Source organism: Lepisma saccharinum, chromosome 3 (assembly GCF_977018435.1).
Source record: "Lepisma saccharinum chromosome 3, izLepSacc3.1, whole genome shotgun sequence".
In the NCBI taxonomy this organism is placed as follows: Eukaryota; Metazoa; Arthropoda; class Insecta; order Zygentoma; family Lepismatidae; genus Lepisma; species Lepisma saccharinum.
The window spans coordinates 128,520,149-128,544,487 of NC_139231.1; the positions used below are offsets into that span (position 1 = coordinate 128,520,149).

At 38.1% G+C, this 24,339-nt stretch overlaps 1 protein-coding gene across 1 annotated transcript in view; it reads left to right on the forward strand.

Annotated features, from left to right (window-relative positions):
* Positions 1–1,960: 1,960 nt before the first annotated feature.
* Positions 1,961–24,339, forward strand: part of LOC145985678 (kielin/chordin-like protein) — a 294,740-nt gene continuing 272,361 nt past the window's right edge. Inside the window, exons 1-2 of the mRNA XM_083119746.1 lie at positions 1,961–2,020; positions 21,669–21,939. Coding sequence (XP_082975872.1) covers positions 1,961–2,020; positions 21,669–21,939 — 331 coding nt within the window. The remainder of the gene's footprint in view (positions 2,021–21,668; positions 21,940–24,339) is intronic.

Here is a 24,339-nt window from a genome sequence, read left to right on the forward strand (position 1 = left end):
TCCAGGACGTGATGAAATTGACATCTGAGTTTACTGGTGTGTCTGTTAAGAGTGTAAAATCTGCGCGCAGCGAGGTTCTAAATAAGGGCATTTTAACAACACCAGGGGAAAAGCGTCAACGTCAAAAGCCTGTGTTACAAGTTCAGTGCGATGAGTTTGCGAGGATCAATCGTAAGGTTCATCACTTTTTGGATAGGAACGAAGCGCCAACAATAAATAAAGTGTTGGTGAGTGTGAATAGTGATCCGGATCTGCCGAACCTTAAGAAAACAAGTTTCCACACACTTCTGAAAGAAATCGGCTTCGAGTTTGTGCAACGCAACAGAAAAAATATTATTGTTGACCGAGAAGACATATTGTTGTGGCGCCGGAACTACCTGAGGAAGTTTCTAAGGTGTGGGTAGATTCTGCCGTAAAATCTAAAAAACGGGCTTTCCTCTCAGGATTAACCACATATTGTTGAGGCGCCGGAACTACCTGAGGAAAATACGCGAATACAGGCGGGAGGGGCGAAAGTTGTATTTCCTTGATGAAACGTGGGTGAATGAAGGTCATACTGTTTCTAAGGTGTGGGTAGATTCTGCCGTAAAATCTAAAAAACGGGCTTTCCTCTCAGGATTAACCACAGGGCTACGAAACCCTGAGGCAGACACCTTATTGTATTGTATATTGGAGAAAGAAGAAGTACGCTTCTGGGAATCAGATTACATGTGCGACACGGTTGTTGACCGACTTGTTATCAATCCAGCTGATAGCAGTAGCGGCGGCATCTGACTCTGCTTAGGCAAGTAAAACACTTTTATATCTTCAAATTAAATTCTTAAGTACAGAAGTTCAGCTTATCTTGTGAATAGTTATAGTTTTCCTTTTTATTTAATTTCTCGTAGCTTGTAACATTGCTTTCGCGCCAACTTTCTCTCCCACGTGTTGGAAGCAGCAGAAGCTTTACGATCATCCAATCGCTGAAGCCTGGCGGAGTAATACCTTTGCCCTTGTGTTTACAGTGCAGTCCCTTCTAAGAGCGGAAAAAGTTTAGCCAGAATATTGTTTTATATCACAAGGAATTCTGCAACTTTGCTGATGATCGACATGATTCATCTTTTGATTTCAGTTGATACTACGTCCCGAAAACAAACTATTTCTCTAAGTACAGTGGAAGATACATTTTCTTCATGTTTATCCCAGAAATTAGTAGCGGATTCCACTGTTTGTTGGTTTTTCTGTTAGGGCGGTGGGGCTTGGAAAGGTGAAGCTTTCTTTGATTTGTTTCATACTCTGAAATCTATTGTTTACTTGACTGACTACAATAGCTAAAACACTGTAAAAAAGCGAAATGTTGTTACCTGTCGACTACCCTTCTGCGACGTAAACAATGACTTGAACTATTCATGTAATGAAGGTTTTCTTCTAATCTGGTTTTTCACTTTCTACTTTTCTAGTGATTAACATTTTCTGTTTGCAGTTGAAAAAATTAAATATGTTTGGTTGAAAATATATTTTAAAGGAAAACTTTTGTTAACTATCGGTCTTCCTTATTTTAACATTCTTACTTCGCCTCCAAACCCCGTGCACCCCCCTGCGCGGCAGGGGTGTTATTTACACCCCTGTTCATATGTAATCATCAATTTTTGTATTGTAAATTGACAACCTGTCACACAGATGGTGAGAAAACCGGTACTATTCCTACTAACGCAACTGATTACGACCATTCCCGATAACATCGTGGTAACGTAGTTGCGTTGCAATCAAGGGGTTCCGGGTTCGATACCAGGTGGAAGCACATAGTGGTTCGGATCCCACTTTAAACTGTAACTCCAGTTCCGATATGCCTATATGTAAATAAGGTGTGATTAAACACACTCATATGAATGGAACAACTCTCCTCAGCATGAAATGTGAAACATTACATTTCTTTTCTATTTCCGGATTAGATATTATTCTTATGTAGCTTTAGATGGAGATGAATGATGATGAAATGGATGAGAGGATAAGGACAAAGAAGCACACGCCTGTCTTTATGGTAATGTGGTATATAGTATAACGCTCTGTCAAGTCAGAGGTCGCAGGTTCATATCCTGAGTAAAGTGGGGTTCACCTTCCACGTAGTACACCCAAATGTCAACTCCACTTTAATGTAGTACATCCTGGACTGAATATGCAGACTAACGAGGTTCTGGCGTCTGAACCTATGGCCAGTATAATCCTGTATGGCTGCGTGTGTGTTGTCCTTTTTTTTGTTCTTATGTGTCCCTTTTTACAGCCTCAGCTATTAACCCAGGTAAGAATATTTTAGCCCTTCGACATTACAGTTATGTCATATTAGTTACTTTTTAGTTACGGTAAGGGGCTGGACCCCGTATAATGTGACGGGTGCAAAATAGCCTAAGTGCTGAGGCACCCAAAATTTCAAATTCAATCAATCAATCAACTTGAGTAAAGCATTACAAATTTATATTTTCAATTCATTCTTATTGTTACAATTAATCTCCGTATGTAGCAGATGCATTACCGTGCTTCAAGATTACGGAGAACAAGCATTGAGCCTAACGAGCTGAAAAGTGTGCATGATAATTTCGAATTGGATAACAGTTCGAAAAAAAAATACGAAAGTTCACACGTCCTTTCCCATGCCACTAATATTTATTGTTATTAATTACCTTTTCTGTTGTACAAATGTTTATTGTTCTTTAATCTTAATTTCTGTAATTTACCTATCACTGATAATGTCAGGATAGTGACTGACCTGTATATACTTATCTTGTTACAATGGAAATTACGATTGTGTTTTGTCTTGTTTTTTATCTTGACACGTTAGTCAAAAGAACATGATTATACTCGCGTACTTTCGACGTGGCCTTTGGCCACGTCTTGCACGCTCGCATGCGTGACCTTCGGCCACGTTGTGGTCGCAATCATGTTATAGATGGGGTTCTTCATAGATCTTAATAACTTTGAAAATGTCTGCATGTTGTATTGGATGATGGGGAACATATGTATAACTTTGAAAAGTTTAGAAAGTAACTTTATATGTGTATGGGCTCTAATAAGGTACAAATATTCAAACTATTTTTGTCCATTTTCTTCATAATGAACTGAGTAAATAATAACAGTTTCAACATAAGTAGTTGGATGTTTTGCATCAACGAATTGAATAGCGACTAAATTTAAAATGCAATATTTACGTATTTGGTTATTTTCACATTTTTGAATGTAATTGGATAATAACTGTTTTCCGTCATTCCCCTCAAATCCCTACCTTGAGTAGTTGTATTTGTGGTGGGGACAGCGCCACTTACAAGTGTAGAAAAGGCGAGGCTATTTGATTGAACAATCAGATTTGTTTACACTTAAAACAATGCCAAGATGGGGCCTGTACCCCAATTCTTCAGGTGTGATATGCTCTGATTTTTAAGAAATTCTGAATTTCTAGTGTAGAAAAGGCGAGGGCTCAACAGATAGATTTACTCATACTTAAGACAATGGCAAGAGGGGCTTATACCCTAATTTTTCAGGTGTGGAGGTTCGGGTTTAAGTCCTCATAAAATATGAAGCCTCCCCTGATGGCAAAATGATAATATTGTTGTCTTGTAAACAAAAGGCTCGGGGTTCGAGTCCTGATAAAATATTTAAGATTGAAATACATGTGGCAAAATAATATGTCCACAAGTGAGATTTTGAATAATTACTGCTAGTTGATAGCCCCCAAATCTGAAACCTGGTAAAAAGTGTTTTACAACAATATATTGTACAAAAACTGAATTTCTCAATTTTCTTATTTTCTCATGTTTTATAACCACCCGCTCAGCTATACAATAGGAGAAGAGCGGGTAAGCATAATTAATTGTTTGCATGCCTTGCCGGCACGCAAGAGATAAAATCTATATAGCTAGAAGGGAACATTAATGATTTTTCTATTCACTGAAGGGGCCATTAATCTTTCTGTGCGTGTAACATGTCTGTAACAAGGAAAATGTAACAAAGATTGAGACAAAGATACATATTTTCTGACCCAGTGGCAATGAACTGCCTCCTCTTCATGTTGAAAGCAATTCTGTTCTGATAATATGAGCCTAGGCAAAGACTTAGAAAATATTATGGCAGTTCAAAATCCAATTTTGTCTGTATCAAGGTCTTCAGAAGCCGGTAAAATGTGGGCATATTCCATTTGGAGACGTGCTAATATTGTGGCATTGTAATCAGGGGCTTTGGGTTCGAGTCCTGTATAAGATTGAAATACATGTTGCAAAATAATATCTCTACAAGTGAGATTTTGAATAATTACTGCTCGTTGATAGCCCCCAGATCTGAAAACCTCCTTTCTCCTCTGCTCAGACAGATTCGGCCATGTGTGTAAAAGCTATATCTGTATGATTGTTGTTTATAAACTTGTCAAAAATATGGCTTTTTTGTATGGAAACATGCAATCCTGAATACAATTCTGGTTTTGTCTTGTTCTGTTAATATAAACACAAGTGAGACTTACAGAATATTTATTGCACAGTTCAAAATCCAATTTTGAATTGTATTTAGTTGATATAGAGATGAGGTTTTAAACCTGGTGAAGTGTGTTGTACATCAGCAAAACTATCACCAAAACCTAGTTACTGCTGTTGTTTGGGTATAAAAGCACCAGCTCAGCCACTAACTGCTGAACCCAATTGATATTTTTTATTAAGTATAAAGTTTTGAATTGAAGCCCAGAAAATCTTATATAATAAACAACAAGAAAAAATGCCAAAACAAAAATATTGCAATCGGTGTAATAAAAATATATCTAGTTCTCATTGGGCTAGGCATTGCCGTATTTGTAACTCTAAGAAATGCAGAAAAGCCACAAAAATGTGTCCAAGATGTCATAAAATATTAAGCAAGGCATATTACAAATGGCATAAGTGTAATTCTTATGTACAGTCATCAGCATTGCCCTCACAACCATCCACATCTGGTCTGAAAAGGAAGCATGAAGCACCTGTTAATGCTGGACCTGCAAAGCAGCCACGCTATGCACCCATCCGTAGCAGTTTTAATGCCCAACTTAGGGATTATCGGTTTGTATCGGAGCCAAGATGCGGCATTGAGAATTTCTTGAACAGTATAAATCCTAATCTGCAGGCAATTCTTAATGCACAAAATGGCTCTTATAAGCTCTCCCTCAAATTGTTTGTACAATATAAGAAGCCAAATGGCACAAAATTTATACATCCCCACTTAACAGAAACTGTACCTGTATATTCAAATGCAAATTCAGACACAATAATAAGCAGCTTGATAAATCAATTGAATATTAAACACTCTGAATTTGCGGCAAAAGAATCAGGATGGAGCCTATGCGGCTCATCGCACAAGTTATATGTTAATATTTCTGAATTTAGCCCATTACAAGGATCTACATATCTGCCATTACCTGCCAATATCAAAAACAAAAGAGCCGTGGTCAATATAAAAAATAATGACGCGAAATGCTTTTTGTGGTGTATATTAGCTGCTTTGTATCCAGTTTCAAGGGATCCTCAGAGAATAACTTATTACAAACAACATGAGCACGATTTTGACGATGCAATGGAGGGTTTGGAATATCCAATGTCTGTTCAGAATATTGATAAATTTGAAAAAAAGGCCAGGCACATCAATGGCAAACAATTATCTATTAATGTATTTATTTGTTCCACTGGCAATTGCCCGATAGCACCTCTCAGAATCAGTACACTTGATGATGAATCTGCTATTCCGATTGATCTGCTCTTAATTGAAGGGGATGGCACATATCATTACACTCTGATACATAATCTTGAAGCTTTAGTGAGAACACAACTAGACAAATATAAAAAAAATATTTAAGTTGTGCAGAAGATGCTTAACTGTTTTTGATGGTAGAAAAATGGTGAATGGTGTTTGTGAAGAGAGTGTAGAAATTGCAAAAAACAAGTTAATTGAGCATCTGAAATACTGTGGGAACCATAAACCTGTTCATATGGTGATGCCTAATCCAAGTGAGAATTGCAAATTCAAAAAGTTTGAAGCCTTCTTGGAACACCCAGTATATATTGTCTGTGATTTTGAATCGAACCTCAATCCTTTTGCATTCTGCAATCCAGATCCCGAAGAATCTTCAAGTACACCATACCAGCAACATGAACCTTCCAGCTTTTGTTTTATGGTTATACGGGATGGTGTTGTTATTAAAGAATATTCATACAAGGGACCAAATGCCATCAAAATATTTGCATATATAATAGAAAATGTGTGCCGTGACATAGCATCTAACATCTTATTAATATCAAAGCCTATGTTGCCTTTAACAGAGAAACAGATTGAAGATTTCAACAATTCAGAAAAATGCCCGGTATGTGATTGTGAATTTTCAGATACAAATATCAAGGTTCATCACCATTCTCATACAGATGGTAAATTCTTAATGGCCCTGTGTAATAGCTGTAATATTAAGATCAAGAGACCAAGATTTGTCCCCATATTTTGCCATGGAGCATCCAATTATGATTTTCATCATCTGATCAGATACGAGGGGTTTGAGAAGCAGAATTTAAATATTTTAGCTGAAAATGATGAGAAATATATATCTATTAGCAAGATAATTAAAGTTGATGGTGTTCCTATTCACATAAGATTTCTTGATTCTTACAGATTTTTATCAGCTAGCCTGGATATACTGGCCACTCAATTATCTGATGATCAATTCAAAATTACACGTGCATTGTTTCCAAATCTGGACCTGAAATTAATTAGGCGGAAGGGTGTATATCCATATGACTATGTCACAGATTTTTCTAAATTTGATGAGTGTTCCCTGCCACCACAAGAAGCGTTTTACAGCAGAATCAGAGGATCTGGAATCACTGATGAAGATTATCACCATGCTCAATTGATGTGGAACAATTTAAAATGCAAGACATTTGGTGATTATCACATGGCATATTTGAAACTTGATGTCACTCTCTTAGCTGATATATTGCAAGCATTCAGAAAATCTTCTATGCAAAATTATAAGCTGTATCCAGTGTATTTTTACAGTGCCCCGGGCCTAGCATGGTCTGCAATGTTTTTCAACACTAAAATGCAATTGGATCTGATCCACGATCAAGATATGTATCTGTTTATGGAGAAAGGTATAAGAGGAGGGATGGTGCAATGTTCCCAGAGATATGCCAGAGCAAATAACAAGCATATGCCTGATTATGATCCAGCACGGCCATCAAATTATATACTGTATGTAGATGCCTACAACCTCTATGGTCATGCTATGATGGATAAATTGCCATATGCAGGGCTTGAATGGGTTGAAAATTACAATATTGAGGATCTTAAAAATTATGATGACAGTGAACATGGCCTCTTCTTAGAGGTTGATCTGATAATTCCAGATCATTTGCACAACAAATTTTCTGATCTGTCCCCAATTCCCGAGGTTAAGTGTTTACCTGGTTCTAAACAGAAGAAGCTCATGATGACCCTGGAGCCGAAACAGGATTATGTTATATATTACAAAAACCTCCAGTTCCTGATGAAACATGGTGTTCAAGTGACCAAAATTGGCAAAGTCTTAAGGTTCAGGCACTCAAGATGGTTGAAACCATACATTGATACAAACACGGAGCTTCGAACATCTGCAAAGAGCCAATTTGATAAGGCCTTGTTTAAATTGATGGTGAATTCAGTGTATGGCAAAACAATTGAAAATGTCAGGAAACATACCGATGTTAAAATAATTACTGACCCCAGCCGGAGCAAAAAATTGGTTGCAAAGCCCAACTTCAATTACAGAAGAATTTATGATGAGCACATGGCACTTTTCAACATGATGAAAACAAAGATTAAGTTTGATAAACCTATTTATGTAGGGGCTGTGATATTGGAATTGTCCAAATTACATATGTTAACATTGTATTATGATGTGTTGAAACCTTTTTATGGTGATCGTGTAAAACTGATGTACATGGATACGGATAGTTTTATTCTTGATATTAAAACAGAAGATGTTTATCAAGATATGTCACAGCCTGAATTGTTTAAATATTTTGATACCAGTGAACATACAATAATTCAACCCCACAACAAAAAGGTGCCTGGCAAGTTAAAAGATGAGACACTTGGTGATGTTATTGTGGAATTTGCTGGGTTAAGTGCCAAGGTGTACAGTTTTAAAACATGTAGTGCTGTTGTCAAAAAGGCCAAGGGTATTGGCAGAGTTACTGTGGAAAAAGATCTTGTATTTGAAGATTATAAAAATTGCATCAAATCCCAGAGTTCAATCAGAACATCAGAAAATAGAATTCAGAGTGAGGATCACTTGCTGACTTCAAATATTGTAAGAAAAGTGGCCCTGGACCCACATGATGATAAGAGATGCATTTTATCATGTGGCATACATACTCTACCATGGGGGCATTGTGATTTGAAAAATGGGAAACAATGCCCAATTACAGAGCATGATTTGAAATAAATAAACATGCCTATGAACTTATTTGGGTTCAAAAAACAGGCTATTATGGAGCTGCCCACACCACAAGCCTCTCCTGATATGCTGTCTAAACTGAGTGGCTTGTTAATTATTCATCTGAACAGCATACTTACAGATAATGATGATGAAACAGGCAAAATATTGTACATATTTAACAATAATTTAAATCATTACCAATTACCTGTAGGTGGGCAATTGCAATTTATTACAACCCCTGAGGGTGATGTTAAAATTTCAGTAGGGAGAAATATTTATAGAATTAAGCACTCAAACATGGTTTCTGGCACTGTATATACTGTTTCTGCTGGTGACTGCTTATATATTGAGGTCCCTGGATCCTATGACAAGCTTATACCCTTTTTTATAGAATTAAGAATCAGATACTCTATAATAAATAACCAGTAAAAACAAAAATGCCTAATGATATATTTGGCCATACAAGGCATGAAGATCACAGTGATGAGATTCTGATGCTTGATGTCAGAGTCAAGAAATTAAGAAGTGATTTACAAGCTTTACAAACTACACTCAATGCTAGTCTTCAATTAGAAATTACAAATTTGCAATCACAATGCATGGACCCTCTTCTTAAAATTGATTCTGAACTCAAATTGTTGCTTCAGAAATATACCGATTTGGCCACATTGGATAATTTTCAAAGTTTAGAAGAGGCTGTAGCAGCTCTTCAAGCCAAATTTAAGACCCAGGCCACCAACTCCGAGCAATTGAAACAGCAATTGGAAGAGCAGATAAATAATGTCCAGACACAACTCCAAATAATTGTCAAAAGCATAAAATCACAGGAAGATTTTGATCTAGTCATTTCCACTCTAAAAGAACAGATTCAGTCACTCCAGATACCTAATCTGGATCCTCTGCACAATGCCATAGCCGAGGTTAAAGAAAAAATTGAGACACTTGAAAATTTTATGAACAATTTGCCATCTTCTGATGCTTTGAATGCAATAACTCGGAGTGTTGCAAATATTAAGCTGCAACTTGAAACATATGAAGATTTTGGAAAAATTCAAAGTACCATAACCCATCTTGAAGGTATCATAGCAGCAGTGCAAAGTGATTTGGCAAATGTACAAGAAACTCGCCTGCCTGGGATTGTAGATACTCTTGTCAGTGTCCAACAACAGATCACAAAGCTTGAAAACCTCAACACTGAATCTGAGCTATCTCATTTTCATCACTTGATTGATGATATCCAAACAAAGCTTGAAATTTTACAACAATCAACACCCTCTCAGGCAGATATAGCCCTGCTCCAAAATGCTATGCAAAATGTGGCTGATGCATCTGAATTAAACAATGTGAAATTGGCACTTGAATTTTTGCAAAATACTGTGTCAAATCTTCCCACATCACAGGAACTTAAAAATATTAAGAGAGCAGTGAATCGCATATTGAAATCAGAAGATATCAAGAATATCCAGGCAGAGATCAAACAACTCACTCAGACAGTGACCACTCTACCAACCAATCAACATATTAATGAACTGCATGCCCTGTTTGAGGATATCAGAAGACAGGTCCATGATCTTACTGCTCAAAATTCAAAATTGGCAGTTGTTGAAAATTTACAGCAAATTGTAGCTAATATCAAGCAACAGCTAGGAACCATGGAATCCAATCAAGCAAATGCTCTGTCTGTTTTTGCCACCCAGCTTCAAGAGATTGTGCAACAATACAAGAAACTTGTTGTGGACGTAAAGATCAAGCCAGGCCATGATGATGTTGTTAGGACCATCAATGAGCACCTTGAATCTGTAACAAGCAGATTGCTTACAGCAGAAAAAGAAATAACAGGCATAATCGAGAATCCAAAACATACAGTAATTCTTGAATTGTACAGCATCCCCAACAAAGAATATGATTCACCATTTACACCAGGTGGCAAAATATATATGCTGTCCCCTGCACAATTTTATTACCAGTTTTTTGTTGGGGGCACACTGAGACCAATCAAGATCAAATATTGGCATCAGCCACAGGCACACCACTACCCTACCTTATCAATAACAAATGCTGATAACAAAGTAAAAATCACCAGTGTAGAGTTGGAGGATTTTACAGATCCCAATACATTAGAAACAGCCTATACTGAAGATGATGGCACTCTGGAATTTAAAATACAAATAGGGGACAAATTATATTTAGAAAATCCTGTAGTATCAGCTGCTGAACACCCCATAGTTGCAATATTCTTGTTTACATATTATGTCTAGACAAATTATTGTTGATGAATTACACAGACAGGCCAGACATAATTTTAAGAGACTCCCAGTAGTCACAAAAGGCATAGATGATTTATGGCAGAGCGACTTGATTGAAATGGCAAGTGGGCAGTTGAAAAACTTAGACAAAATCAACAAGGGCTACAAGTATCTACTCACTGTAATAGACACATTTTCAAAATTTGCCTGGGCTGTGCCACTCAAATCCAAGACTGGAAAATGTGTTACAGAAGCCCTCAGGACAATCATCAATCATTCAGGAAGATCACCCCGCTATTTGCAAACAGATAATGGCAAAGAATTTTATAACTCAGTGTTTCAACAATTTATTAAAAGCCAGGCAATAAAACATTACTCGAGTTACAGTGATCTCAAAGCCTCAATTGTAGAGAGATTCAACAGAACCTTAAAAAATCTTATGTATAAACAATTTACCCTTCAAGGTAATTATAAATGGCTTAATATTCTTCCAGAACTTCTACATAAATATAACAACTCGGTCCATTCCACAATCAACATGAAACCCTCTGAAGTAACTTCATCTGATGAGCAAAAATTGATCAGCACTGTTTATTATCCTAGATACCAGCCAACAACAAGAAGGGCCAAATACAGGGTGGGTGATCAAGTAAGAATCAGCAAATATAAACACTTATTCAAGAGAGGCTTTACGAGAAACTGGAGCACTGAATTATTTACAGTAGTTCAAGTTAAACCCGGGGCCCTTAACACATATATAATAAAAGATCACCGAGGAGAAATTCTCAAAGGCAGGTTCTATGAACAAGAGCTCAGCAAAACTAAACAGCCTGACACATATCTCATAGAAAAAATCATCCGCAGAAAAGGCAACAAGTTATTTGTCAAATGGCTGGGTCATCCGGAAAACAGCTGGATCGATGCAGACAAAGTGATAATATGAGTACCTGGGATGTTATAAAAAGGCTGCCAGAACCTGAACAACAGAATAAGAGAAATGGCAACTTGCTGCCTGATAATATTAGATGTCTTATTGTTGGGCCATCGGCTTGTGGTAAAACTACACTAATGGTTGATAATTTTTTATTGGCACCCAACTGGTTAGACTGGAAAAACAGGCACTTGTATGTTTTCTCTAAGAGCTTGGAACAATTAAAATATCAGCAGTTGATGAAGCTATATGATGGATTGGATATTGCCACTTTTGAATCAGAAGTTAAGCCACTCCATGAATGTCTCGATAATTCTGTTGTTGTGTTTGATGACATTATACTGGATAATCAAAACAAGGTTAGAAATTTCTTTACACAGGGCCGGCACAAAAACATTGACTGCTTCTACCTGGCACAGACTTTTTCTAAAATTCCGAAGCAACTGATCCGAGACAACAGCAATTTTATATGTGTGTTTCATCAAGACCATACCAACCTCAAACACATACATGATGAATATGTAGGTGGGGACTTGAGCTACAATGATTTTTCCAAGTTTTGCAGCAAGTGCTGGAGCCAGGACAGTTATGGGTTTGTCACAATTGATATGACAAGAACACCTAATACTGGCAAATACAGAAATAAAATCAACAATTTTCTAGACGTTGAGACATAAATAAATAACCATGAAACGACCAATCATTGATGATCTTAAGTTAAGAGATTATCTTGTAAAAAGATTTAAGGGATGGAAATCAGAGAACCGGGGAATTTATGAAAAACACAAACAAACAGAACAGCCTGTCATTGATGCTATTAATAATTTAGGTAAGAATATCAAAACTGTTACAGAGCAGAATCAAAATTTGATCACAGAGCTTGTACCTGTAGCTGCAAGAAACATATTAGATTATCCATTCACCCCACTTTCCAGTATTCATACACCTAGTCCTATTGCTCCTAGAAGAATCGAAGCTACTCAGGATCCTATTGAATTGGGTCTTCTTGCTCAAAAATATTTAACCACACCTAAAGACAACAAAGATGAGGTTTTTGGCTTATATGCCGACACAGAGCTTGATGGCAGCATCATACATAGAATCGGTAATTTCAGAGTAACTTTTATGGGAGATGATATAATTGTTTATTCAGAATCTCGTCTCGGAGAAAAAGGTGCTTTTGTTAAGTACCCCGGCACACCTGGGTTGTGGGAACTGATGACTAGGAAGAGGCCTGGAAGCTATACAGATCAAGATTATGAACATTACAAAGAAATATTAATAAAATCAGATGCTCTATACCAGAACAATGATCCCACACAAAAAAGAGTCAAGTCGAGCAGTGGGGCAAAATACAACAATTTAATCAAGCCCATATGGTCACAGATCAAGACTGGCAGTGGAATCAAACAATACAACACCCTGCCTAAAGAATTTGTCTGGGTTGATGATGTCAGGAAACTTGTAGATAGGTTGCTGGTGATAGCTGGGGAGGAAAATGCTGGCAACCACAATTTTTACAATGAAAAGGTTGGAATTATGGACATGATAAGCACAAAATTGTCTAATTTTATAGTGAATGACCCTAAGGGGATTGGATATCTCATAAAAATTATTAATACTCTACCACCTAAATTTTGGAATGTCTCTGAGGGTCGGGGCCTGGTTAATGACATTATAAACAAGCTGCCATTTGAACTACACATTCCAGGCTATCAGTATTGTGGTCCAGGCACAAAATTGGACCATAGATTAAACAGAGGGGATCCTGGTGTAAATCCCCTAGATGCTGCTTGTAGAGACCATGACATAGCATACAACACACATACCGACCTTGACAAGAGACATGTCGCAGACAAGAAATTAGAAGAGGCTGCATTTGGTAGATTTGTAAGCAAAGATGCTTCTTTGAGTGAAAAAATAGCAGCATTGGGAACCACCATAGCTATGAGCACTAAACAAAAACTGGGGTGGGGGTTGTGAATATGTATATAATAAACCTACAATGAAGGCCAAGGGTGTTATGTATCAAATACCTTATGCAGGTCTCAAATCTCTTAAAACTATTGACAGCCTTTTGACCAAAAAGCAGCGCAAGAAAAAAAACTCTTGTCTTGCAAAGGGACATGGTATGAAATTGTTGCTTAGTACACCCCAATTAAAAAAATTACAGCAATCTAGAAAAAAATCACATGTGGGGGGTTTCATATTTACTATCCCTGCCATCTTAGCTGCTCTCGGGGTTGTTGGGAGCTTGGCTGGGGGATCAGCTGCCATAGCAAAAACAGTAATAGATGCCAAGAAAAATAGGGCAGAATTAGATGAGCAGAAGCGCCATAACCTGGCAATGGAGAAAAAAGGCAAAGGTGTTAAGAGAGCCATGAATAAGTTTAAAAAAAACAAGAGCCGCTTACAAACCAAGATATTGAAGCTTTAATCAAGCCATTGGGCATCAAAAATTTTAGAGGTGTGTACATGTCTGATTCTTTACCAGAACAACCACTCAACAAAGAGTGTGGCATAGTTAATTTGGATGAGTACAAAAATCAGGGCACTCACTGGATTTGCTATCTTAAATATTTAAAAGATGAGGCATTTGTGTTTGATTCATTTGGAGGTGTTCCACCTGAAAATTTAGTAAAATATCTAAAATCACCTAATCTTTATTACAATAATGCCCGTGTTCAAAACTTCAAAGATGTTAATTGCGGACATTTGTGTTTATCTGTTCTCAGATATATGTCTCAAATAAATAAACCATCAATTGAAGATTTTCAAAAGGCCTTGTGGTATCTGAAACATCATGGGGGTATTCCATCTCACCAGCCAAAATTCAATATTGAAACTCAAATTGCATGATGACATAGTGTATCCCAAAACAATAGCTCTCAGAGCATTTTACGGCATGTACTTGATACCTAATATTACTCACCACAACAACACAATTGCAGTAGGGGATCAAAAAATTGTCATCACTCCAGGGCAGTATAATCTATCCACTCTAAATGCTCAATTACCCAGAGGTGTAGTGTTAACTCAAAATTCTGTCACTCACAGAGTAGAGATTGTATCTGCTACAGAAACAGTGCATCTGGGTACTATAGGAGAGCTGTTAGGCTTTGAGAACAACACAAAACTTGAACCGGCCATCAAACACACTGCTATGAATATACCCAAATTCTTAGCCATAGAGACTCTGAATATTCACTGTAATGTGGCCGAGGGTATGATCACCAAATCAAATGGCACAGGCACTCACAAACAAACCGGCATCATTGCAACATTCAAACCTAATTCCGAATTCATGGAGCCCATCATCTACAATCCATCCCCAACATTATATTTTCCTGTGTGTCATAATAGAATAGATTACATTGAGTTGATGGTCACTAATGAAAAAGAAGAATTAGTTGATTTTGCTGGAGCCACAACAACTGCAATCATAGAGATTAATATTTAAATAAAAATACATACAATGGAAAATATTGAGAGTTATGAGCTACAATCGTTCCCTCCAAACAGGAGGACATTTGCAAATTTAAATCAACCCAACACAGAAATAGAGGTTGATCTTGATGTAGGGGATGGCTTTATACACCCCCACAGAGCAGATCTATACATCAAATTTGATGTTGTAAAGCTCGATGGAACAGATTATCCGGCAAATACAAATATAAGACTGGTGGACAATTTTGTGCCGCATCTGTTCTCTGAAATTGAGATCAGAAAGCATGGCGTTGTTATAAACAGAGTGGATTATCCAGGCATTACCTCAACAGCTTTGGCTACATTAAAATTATCCAAAACCGAGGCTTCATACTATCAAATAGGTGGATTTGAGGCTGGTGATAAGATATTATCCAAGAGCCACACAGTGCTGTTCCCCATGCGCCTGTTGCCAGGATTCTTCTCAGATTACAAAGAAATTATGTGGAAGGGTGGGTTAAGAATTACATTTAGAAGAGCTGCCAATGATAATAATGCTTTGATGAGGTACAGTGCAATAAACCCCACAGGGGAAGCTCTGCCTAATACCTTACCTGATGAAGGCAAATGCATTATTCAGACTATGGAGTTAAGAATCCCGGTTGTTGAATATGAGGCCAGCTATGCTCTTAAATACAAAGCTGATATCCTAAAAAATCCGCAGATTCCTCTACAATTTTATACATATCAATGTGTACAGAAGCCCGCCACTGGTACCTATTATGAGTTTGATGCTACAAATTCATTCTCCAGTATTCAATACGACATGCCTGATTTTGTGGTGGTACTGTTTCAGACTGGAAGACACAATAATCAGGAAAAAAATTCAAGTAAATTTGATAACTGCAACATCAAGAACATATATCTTAAAAATGGCAGAAATGAGGTATTTCCTAGAGAAAATTATAATTTAGACATGTCCAAGGATGATTTTCTTAAATTATATGAGGCTTTTTCGGCTTTCAAACGTGTCACTACTGGCAGTACTGATATGTATTACTCACCAGATGAATTCAAAGCACGGAGACCCATGTTTGTAATTAACACTTCAAAAAGAAAACAAGTTGTGGTTAATGACAGGACAAACATTAAAATTATCTGTGAATTCCACGAGGCTTTACCAGATGACACCATATGTAGTGTTATTCTCATAGGAGAAAAATCATATGTTTATGATGTAAGAAATGAGAGAGTCACGGAGCAATTCTAGAAGCCCGATTCAAACACAGAGGCCCTTGATTACAAAGCAATAATACCAACACTCTGCTGTCAGAGAGGCCCCAGACACTCTACCAGCTTTGAAACCTCAACTGTATTATCAGCTAGCAGTGAATATCTTATGTGTGGGCAGTTGTATATATTTCAATCTTATACAGGACTCAAACCCAAAGCCCCTGATTACAATGCCACAATATTAGCACGTCTCCAAATGGAATATGCCCACATTTTACCGGCTTCTGAAGACCTTGATACAGACAAAATTGGATTTTGAACTGCCATAATATTTTCTAAGTCTTTGCCTAGGCTCATATTATCAGAACAGAATTGCTTTCAACATGAAGAGGAGGCAGTTCATTGCCACTGGGTCAGAAAATATGTATCTTTGTCTCAATCTTTGTTACATTTTCCTTGTTACAGACATGTTACACGCACAGAAAGATTAATGGCCCCTTCAGTGAATAGAAAAATCATTAATGTTCCCTTCTAGCTATATAGATTTTATCTCTTGCGTGCCGGCAAGGCATGCAAACAATTAATTATGCTTACCCGCTCTTCTCCTATTGTATAGCTGAGCGGGTGGTTATAAAACATGAGAAAATAAGAAAATTGAGAAATTCAGTTTTTGTACAATATATTGTTGTAAAACACTTTTTACCAGGTTTCAGATTTGGGGGCTATCAACTAGCAGTAATTATTCAAAATCTCACTTGTGGACATATTATTTTGCCACATGTATTTCAATCTTAAATATTTTATCAGGACTCGAACCCCGAGCCTTTTGTTTACAAGACAACAATATTATCATTTTGCCATCAGGGGAGGCTTCATATTTTATGAGGACTTAAACCCGAACCTCCACACCTGAAAAATTAGGGTATAAGCCCCTCTTGCCATTGTCTTAAGTATGAGTAAATCTATCTGTTGAGCCCTCGCCTTTTCTACACTAGAAATTCAGAATTTCTTAAAAATCAGAGCATATCACACCTGAAGAATTGGGGTACAGGCCCCATCTTGGCATTGTTTTAAGTGTAAACAAATCTGATTGTTCAATCAAATAGCCTCGCCTTTTCTACACTTGTAAGTGGCGCTGTCCCCACCACAAATACAACTACTACCTTGCCTCTGTAATAAATTCTGATGCTCGTATTTTGAAATTCGAAAAGTCTAGCATAATTCCCTTACAGTAGCTTCCGGGGTGAAAATAAACTTTCTTTAAGTTCCTTAGCAACGTCCGTTTCCATGGACAACAACAGGCACGGCAAGCTCTAAGGAATTGCATGTCATTATACCCCCTAAACGTTTAGTTAAAACAAGCACGATGTAGATATTTACCCATTGAGTATAACGTAATTGTATCTGGGCTGAAACTCCTTATTATGTAGATGTCACCCTTGTTTCAGGCACCTTTTCAAAGCCAGGAGTTCATTCATCTGTGTGCTATTGATCTATGAGAAATATAATGTATCTGGACAATTAAGAATTGAAGGAAACAATGTGTGCAAAAGAAATGCCCGTGGCAACGGTTGCTAAGGACGTGAGAAAAGGGCATTTTCACCCTTAAGGAAGGGCCGATTGAGCGATTTTTGAATTTTCTTGGACTTTTGGGACGATTTCATGGGGGGTCGTAATCGGGCGTTTTTCGCCTCCGGGGCTTCCTTCATGGAGAACATTTATGTCAGTGAGTGAGTGAGTGGTGGGATTGGGGCTTTATATATATTGGACTCGCGTACTTTCGACGTGGCCTTTGGCCACGTCTTGTACGCTCGCATGCGTGACCTTCGGCCACGTTGTGATCGCAATCATGTTATAGATGGGGTTCCTCAATGATCTTAATGACTTTGAAAATGTCTGCATGTTGTATTGGATGATGGGGAACATGTGTACAATTTCGCTAATTTGAAAAGTTTAGAAAGTAACTTTATGTGTATATGGGCTCTAATAAGGTACAAATATTCAAACTATTATTGTCTATTTTCTTAATAATGAACTGAGTAAGTAATAACCGTTTCAAGATAAGTAGTTGGATGTTGTGCATAAACGAATTGAATAGCGACTAAATTGAAAATGCAATATTTACGTATTTTGTTATTTTCACATTTTTGAATTTAATTGGATAATAACTGTTTTCCGTCATTCCCCTCAAATTCCTACCTTGCCTCTGTAATAAATTCTGATTCTCGTATTTTGAAATTCGAAAAGTCTAGCATAATTCCCTTACAGTAGTTTTATGGGTGAAAATAAACTTTCTTTAAGTTCCCTAGCAACGTCCGTTTCCATGGACAACAACAGGCACGGCAAGCTCTAAGGAATTGCATGTCATTATACCCCCTAAACATTTAGTTAAAACAAGCACGATGTAGATATTTACGCATTGAGTATAACGTAATTGTATCTGGGCTGAAACTCCTTATTATGTAGATGTCACCCTTGTTTCAGGCACCTTTTCAAAGCCAGGAGTTGATTCATCTGTGTGTTACTTGTCTGTGAGAAATATAATGTAGCTGGACAATTAAGAATTGAAGGAAACAATGTGTGCAAAAGAAATGCCCGTGGCAACGGTTGCTAAGGACGTGAGAAAAGGGCATTTTCACCCTTAAGGAAGGGCCGATTGAGAGATTTTTGAATTTTCTCGGCCTTTTGGGACGATTTCATGGGGGGTCGTAATCGGGCGTTTTTCGCCTCCGGGGCTTCCTTCATGGAGAACATTTATGTCAGTGAGTGAGTGAGTGAGTGGTGGGATTGGGGCTATATATATATTGGATAAGTACAACACAATAAAACTGATCACATGAAGACTCGTGATGCCTCTCAGGGTATTGGGTAATATCTCTCTTTGTTCTTTGTTCAAACCAAATCAAAATCAAGTTTTCACTAAGAAAAGAAAGTATATTTCACTTCTTAGCAAAATAAAAATACGTATGTGCGAAGTTCCATCGAGATTTCTAAGAAAGAACGACATTATAATTCACCTTTCTTTAAAACTCGAAGCCCCGGTCAGTCACTATCCTGACATTATCAGTGATAGGTAAATTACAGAAATTAAGATTAAAGAACAATAAACATTTGTACAAGAGAAAAGGTAATTAATAACAATAAATATTAGTGCAATGGGAAAGGACGTGTCAAAGTAACTAGACATAGTGGATTTTTTCTGGATTGGCAACACTTGAGAACTTCCAACTCCCTTTCCTTCCATACCCAAACAGCACATAAAGTTAATGGTGTTACAGTGCGCCTTTTCTTCGGCTTTGTTTAACGCCACGGTACCTCCTTCCTCTTGGACCCCCAGCGAGGAAACGGAAGAGGGGGAGGGGGCATGTAACGTTGCTACAAAAGAATCTCATAAATAAAAATTTCATTTCACTTTTTTTTTCCCTTTCTTCACTTGTTTTTTTTTGCTCGTCTTTTCCACCCTATTTTCTTCCAAGCTTTCAGTTATTATTTAAGCAGAGCGAAGTTTCAGGAGAGAATTAGTCAGTTAATTAGAAAAGTTAAGTTTCCCGGTTCTCTGAATACACACACAGACTATCTGGCACATATTCTCTCTCTCTCTCTCTCCCGAGCTTCCTCAGTAGGAAAATCTCTGAATAAATAGCAGCAAGCAAGAAACATTCATAAACACAATCTTAAGTACGAGAATTCAGGGAAGTTATTTATGGCACGAGATGGCTAATGCGGATTTGTCGCCAACTAACTAAAACATGTGCTCCGCGCTATAATGGCTTAAGAAGATTAATTTTTTACTGATTCATGGGGTCCGCATAGCGAAACGAGTTTCGGAGATGTCCGAGTATAAATATTAACTTTGAACATTAAAAGTGGCGAAGGCTGTTACCAGCTTTAGGGTATGTTCTTGCAGTTTTTACGTTTTTGGAAAAGTTGTAGACGTTTTTAGTGTTTGTAAATAATGGATTAATAATAAATAGTTACTTGTTGACGTAACAAAAAAGTTGTTGCTTTTCCAATCTCCATTTCACTGCGCTATTTTGCTTTAAAGGAAACTCTTGAGGGAGAAAAGCACGTTTATTGTACAATAAACTTATGTTTTAACCTGTCAGATACTAGCCTCCGCGATGGCACAGAGGTAAAGTCCTCGCCTTGTAACCAAGGGGTCTCGGGTTCGATACACGGTGCAGGTACATAGTGGTTCTTATCCCACTTTAAACTGTAGCTTCAGTACCCCATTAGCCTTTCTGTGCATAAAGTGGACTTAAAACAAATACCAATACCGTCCGATCTAAGCACCCGTAAGTGGTCCATGTATACAGTTCCTCGTAATTTTACACCCCTCTATCGAAATTGATTTGATTTGTCTTTTGTTATTTGGCGTCGCTTCTCTGCCACTTTTAACTAATCACGAGGATGAGTGATGATATGATGAAATTGATGAAGGGACACTAACAAAGAACACCCATGCCCAGGCTGGGACTCGAACCCGGAACTTGGAACTTCCAACAAGGAGGGAAGATTTGAGGTATGTTGTGTCTTCTCCTTGGCTCTTATTGCTTGCAAGAAAGTTGGTGAAATACACAGCTTTAAAGAAAAGAAAAATCCATATCACGTATCTTGTAAATTTTCCAGCATAAACCTCTGTGTTGCTCGTATATATTTGTGTGTCTTCCTCCATATCATCTTATTCTCACCTTCACGATTAGCCAAAAGTGGCAGAAAAGCGACGTAAAGTAAATAATCAATCGTGAAATTATGTATCTCGTAATTTAATATTTTACTTGATTTTTAGCGTTCACATTTTACGCGTAGTGTGTGAAAAACACTAAGAGATCAATAATTTTTATGTTCTTTTAATTTTGTATTTTTGTATTATATTGTATTTTGGTTATTTTTATGTCGCATTTCTTCAGCTTTGGACTATTCCCGACGATGAGGATAAGTGATTATTAAATGTGGTAACATTCTGGCAAAATCGGTATTTTATGGATGCAGTAGTTACAATTTATACACACACACATATATGTGTGCGTGTGTGGTGACAGGTACATTTCTGGGTGATATTTCGAGACTGTTCCCACGCCAATTTTTTACAACGCCCTGCTTTATTTCTAAAGAGAGGTGGGCCCCACCTCTACGCCCCTGATGTCAACGTCAAAAGATAACCTAGATGAAGAGGGGACAGTTATTTATCCACACACCCCCAACACCACACATTTCCTCAACACCCCCCTTAAAATTTTAAGCAAATTCCAGACTGATGGTGATTTTTCTCTAAACGTATACTTACATCCCCCTAAACATAAACGTTCTGGATAAAATCCTGAGAGGAAGTAAAGAATAGATCATTCTCTAAACTCTTGTTCTTTCGTTTGACTTTCAGGGAGGTCAACTGAACTGCAATTCGACAAACGATCCCTTTTGCATCGACCCTTGCTCCAGCTCACCCTGTCTGAACGGAGGGTCCTGCCGCTCCTCTCAGAAGGGGTTGGATTCCTTCACCTGCAGCTGCGTGTCGCCTTACCACGGGGACAGATGCCAACACCGTCTGCACCGCTGCCTCTTCCTGCCGGGCGGCGAGGCCTGCAGCCGAGACGGGTCGAATTACATCTTCGATCATCACTCGGGGACCTGCCGTCTGGACCAACTGAGAGGTAAGTGATTAAAGATTGATCTCACTCTCTTCCCACTTAATCCACTCTTCTCGTGAAGCATTTTTTTAAAATACTTGCGTGGGATCATTTTTCTCTTTTGATTTACCTCTTGCCTTGTTACCCTGAGAGCTCTACCACTTTCGTGTCGTACCTTTCCACTAGTGTAATCTTGAGGAATCGACTGTTTTAGTAAAGCATATCGCCCACTGAGGCGCGGAGAAGCACGGCAACAGAACTCCTGTTGTTTGCCACTATTGAAATGAAATTGTGTAATGCCCACTACAGGGAAACTCCCGGAACTAAACCGCTTAGTATTCGAGCCAGAAGTCTGCAGGTTATCTTAAGGCGAGGAGATACAGTTACGCACCATGTGTGCATTCATTTGAATATCGTCGGAATGGGCAATGCTACTGAAGAAAAACGTGGGGGTACAAGAGAGTATGAATGTCTCCACATGTGGCAGGTCGAAGCGTTTTTCAAAATTGACTATTAAGCTAGATACGACCTGTAAAAAATATGACGAATTAGAATTTTCGGAATCCCATGTATTCCTTATGAGGAATCAATTTCAACATCAAGTTACGGCTAATCAAATGGAAGTTTCGACTTTTCTGCTGGGCAATCACTTCTTCAAACTGCCCTCTTCCCGTTGATATCATTTTCTATTCCATCGAAAGTTTGATATTCCCAAGATAACAAATAAAAAATACTCCCATATGCCCAATGCATTTCTGCTTGCCTCCTGGCAGTGTTGCCAAACCTGGTGCGAATAAAAGAGCTAAATTTGACCTTAAATGGAGTTAAAACTGACTTTCAAGGAGGTAGATTTACGAAGTGCTTTCTAAGCCAAGCGTCAGGTTAACCTTGCAGCAGGTTTTATGTATCAATCCGCGCGAGAACTGAGCTCAGAATCTTCCGTGCCAGTCTTTCCTCAACCGCCGAGCTGCTTACATCGGAGACACTGAGAAAATCTACAGTATTGCCAACCGCACAACACATCAAAACCCGCATGCATGTCAAGTGGATTGTATTTTTGCTTCTCTTTGTCTCCTGAAACATAACATTTTAAAAGTACTTTCTGCGCATATATTATTTAATAAATGTGTCATTAATATAAGAGCGAAACAACTTCTAAACATGAGAGCATGTGTGTATATTTCGAGCACGCAAAAATAAAAATAAACAAAGATAAAAGTAAACAACGATAGGCCCCTCTTGAATTTAATGACAAATTATTGTTTTTGGTTTAGAAAGAAATAGATTTATGAAAAACTTGGTTGCTTCGTTCGCAATACATCCGTTACTGTAAGACACACGCACTTCAAGTTGTACCACCAAAAAAGCATGATTTGTTATTGGTGATATATACAATCAGGTGCATTGTCTGTCGCTATTACTCTGGTTTCAATTTATGAATCACTTCACTAAACCAGGATTCAAATCTTGGTCTGTCTATTTGTTGCTGATAATCACCCTTCCCTTTCTTTGCGCTGAAAAGTAAATATGCGCCTTCAACAAAGCTTTCATTGCCGCCAGTGGGTGAAACAATAAGCCTCCCCCTTCCCCTCATCGTCGGTTTCTTCAGCCCTGGCGGTGGTTTTGCATGGTGGTATCCTTCCATGGTTTATTCCCCCTTCCCCCACTCACCGAGTTGAAGGACGTCTCGTCCAAATAATAAGCATGTTTCTTCTCACTGCGATATATTTTAATACCGCGGAGATTCTTTTGTCGTCAAACAACAAACAATCGTTTCCTCTTGCTAAACTCAAACCGCAAATCATTCAACACCCGTGATACAATTCGTGTGCACATTGACGGCAAATCACCTCACGCCCTGTTTTACTTTGATCTTGTTGCCGCAAGGAGGATTATGCATTTAAAACAACTTGCTTGACTTTGAAGAACATTTCCTTTCGGATGAAGCCCAAAATAACATTCGGGTAAAACCGCGCGCTGAACAGGAGATTCAGCCATTCTCGCCGCTCTACAATAAACATAGGGTTAAAATAGTGGGATGTGCAACACTGGTATCAGCGATTTCACGCGCTCTGCAACGCATTCAGTCTCGCTCGACTCGCTCTAAAGTTTCAATGTCTCTTCAACGCAATACAGATTCGAGTTGGCGAATCTGCGGTTCTAAGTTCGTCTGCACAGTGATTGCAACCAATTAAGTCCATACCTGCTAATCAATGTATTATTTTGTCTGTATATTACAAATTAAATAACTGTTTTCTTGCAAGTATGCAGTTGTGTCGGAATAGAACCCGTCTCAGTGGAACTATATTCTTGCGCGCACGTTTGGATCTACATATGCTAAAACCTGCTGCAAGGTTGACCTGACGCTTAGCTTAGAGTAATGTTAGTTGTCAAAGGGGTGGAGCGCTGCTATTACCGTTAACT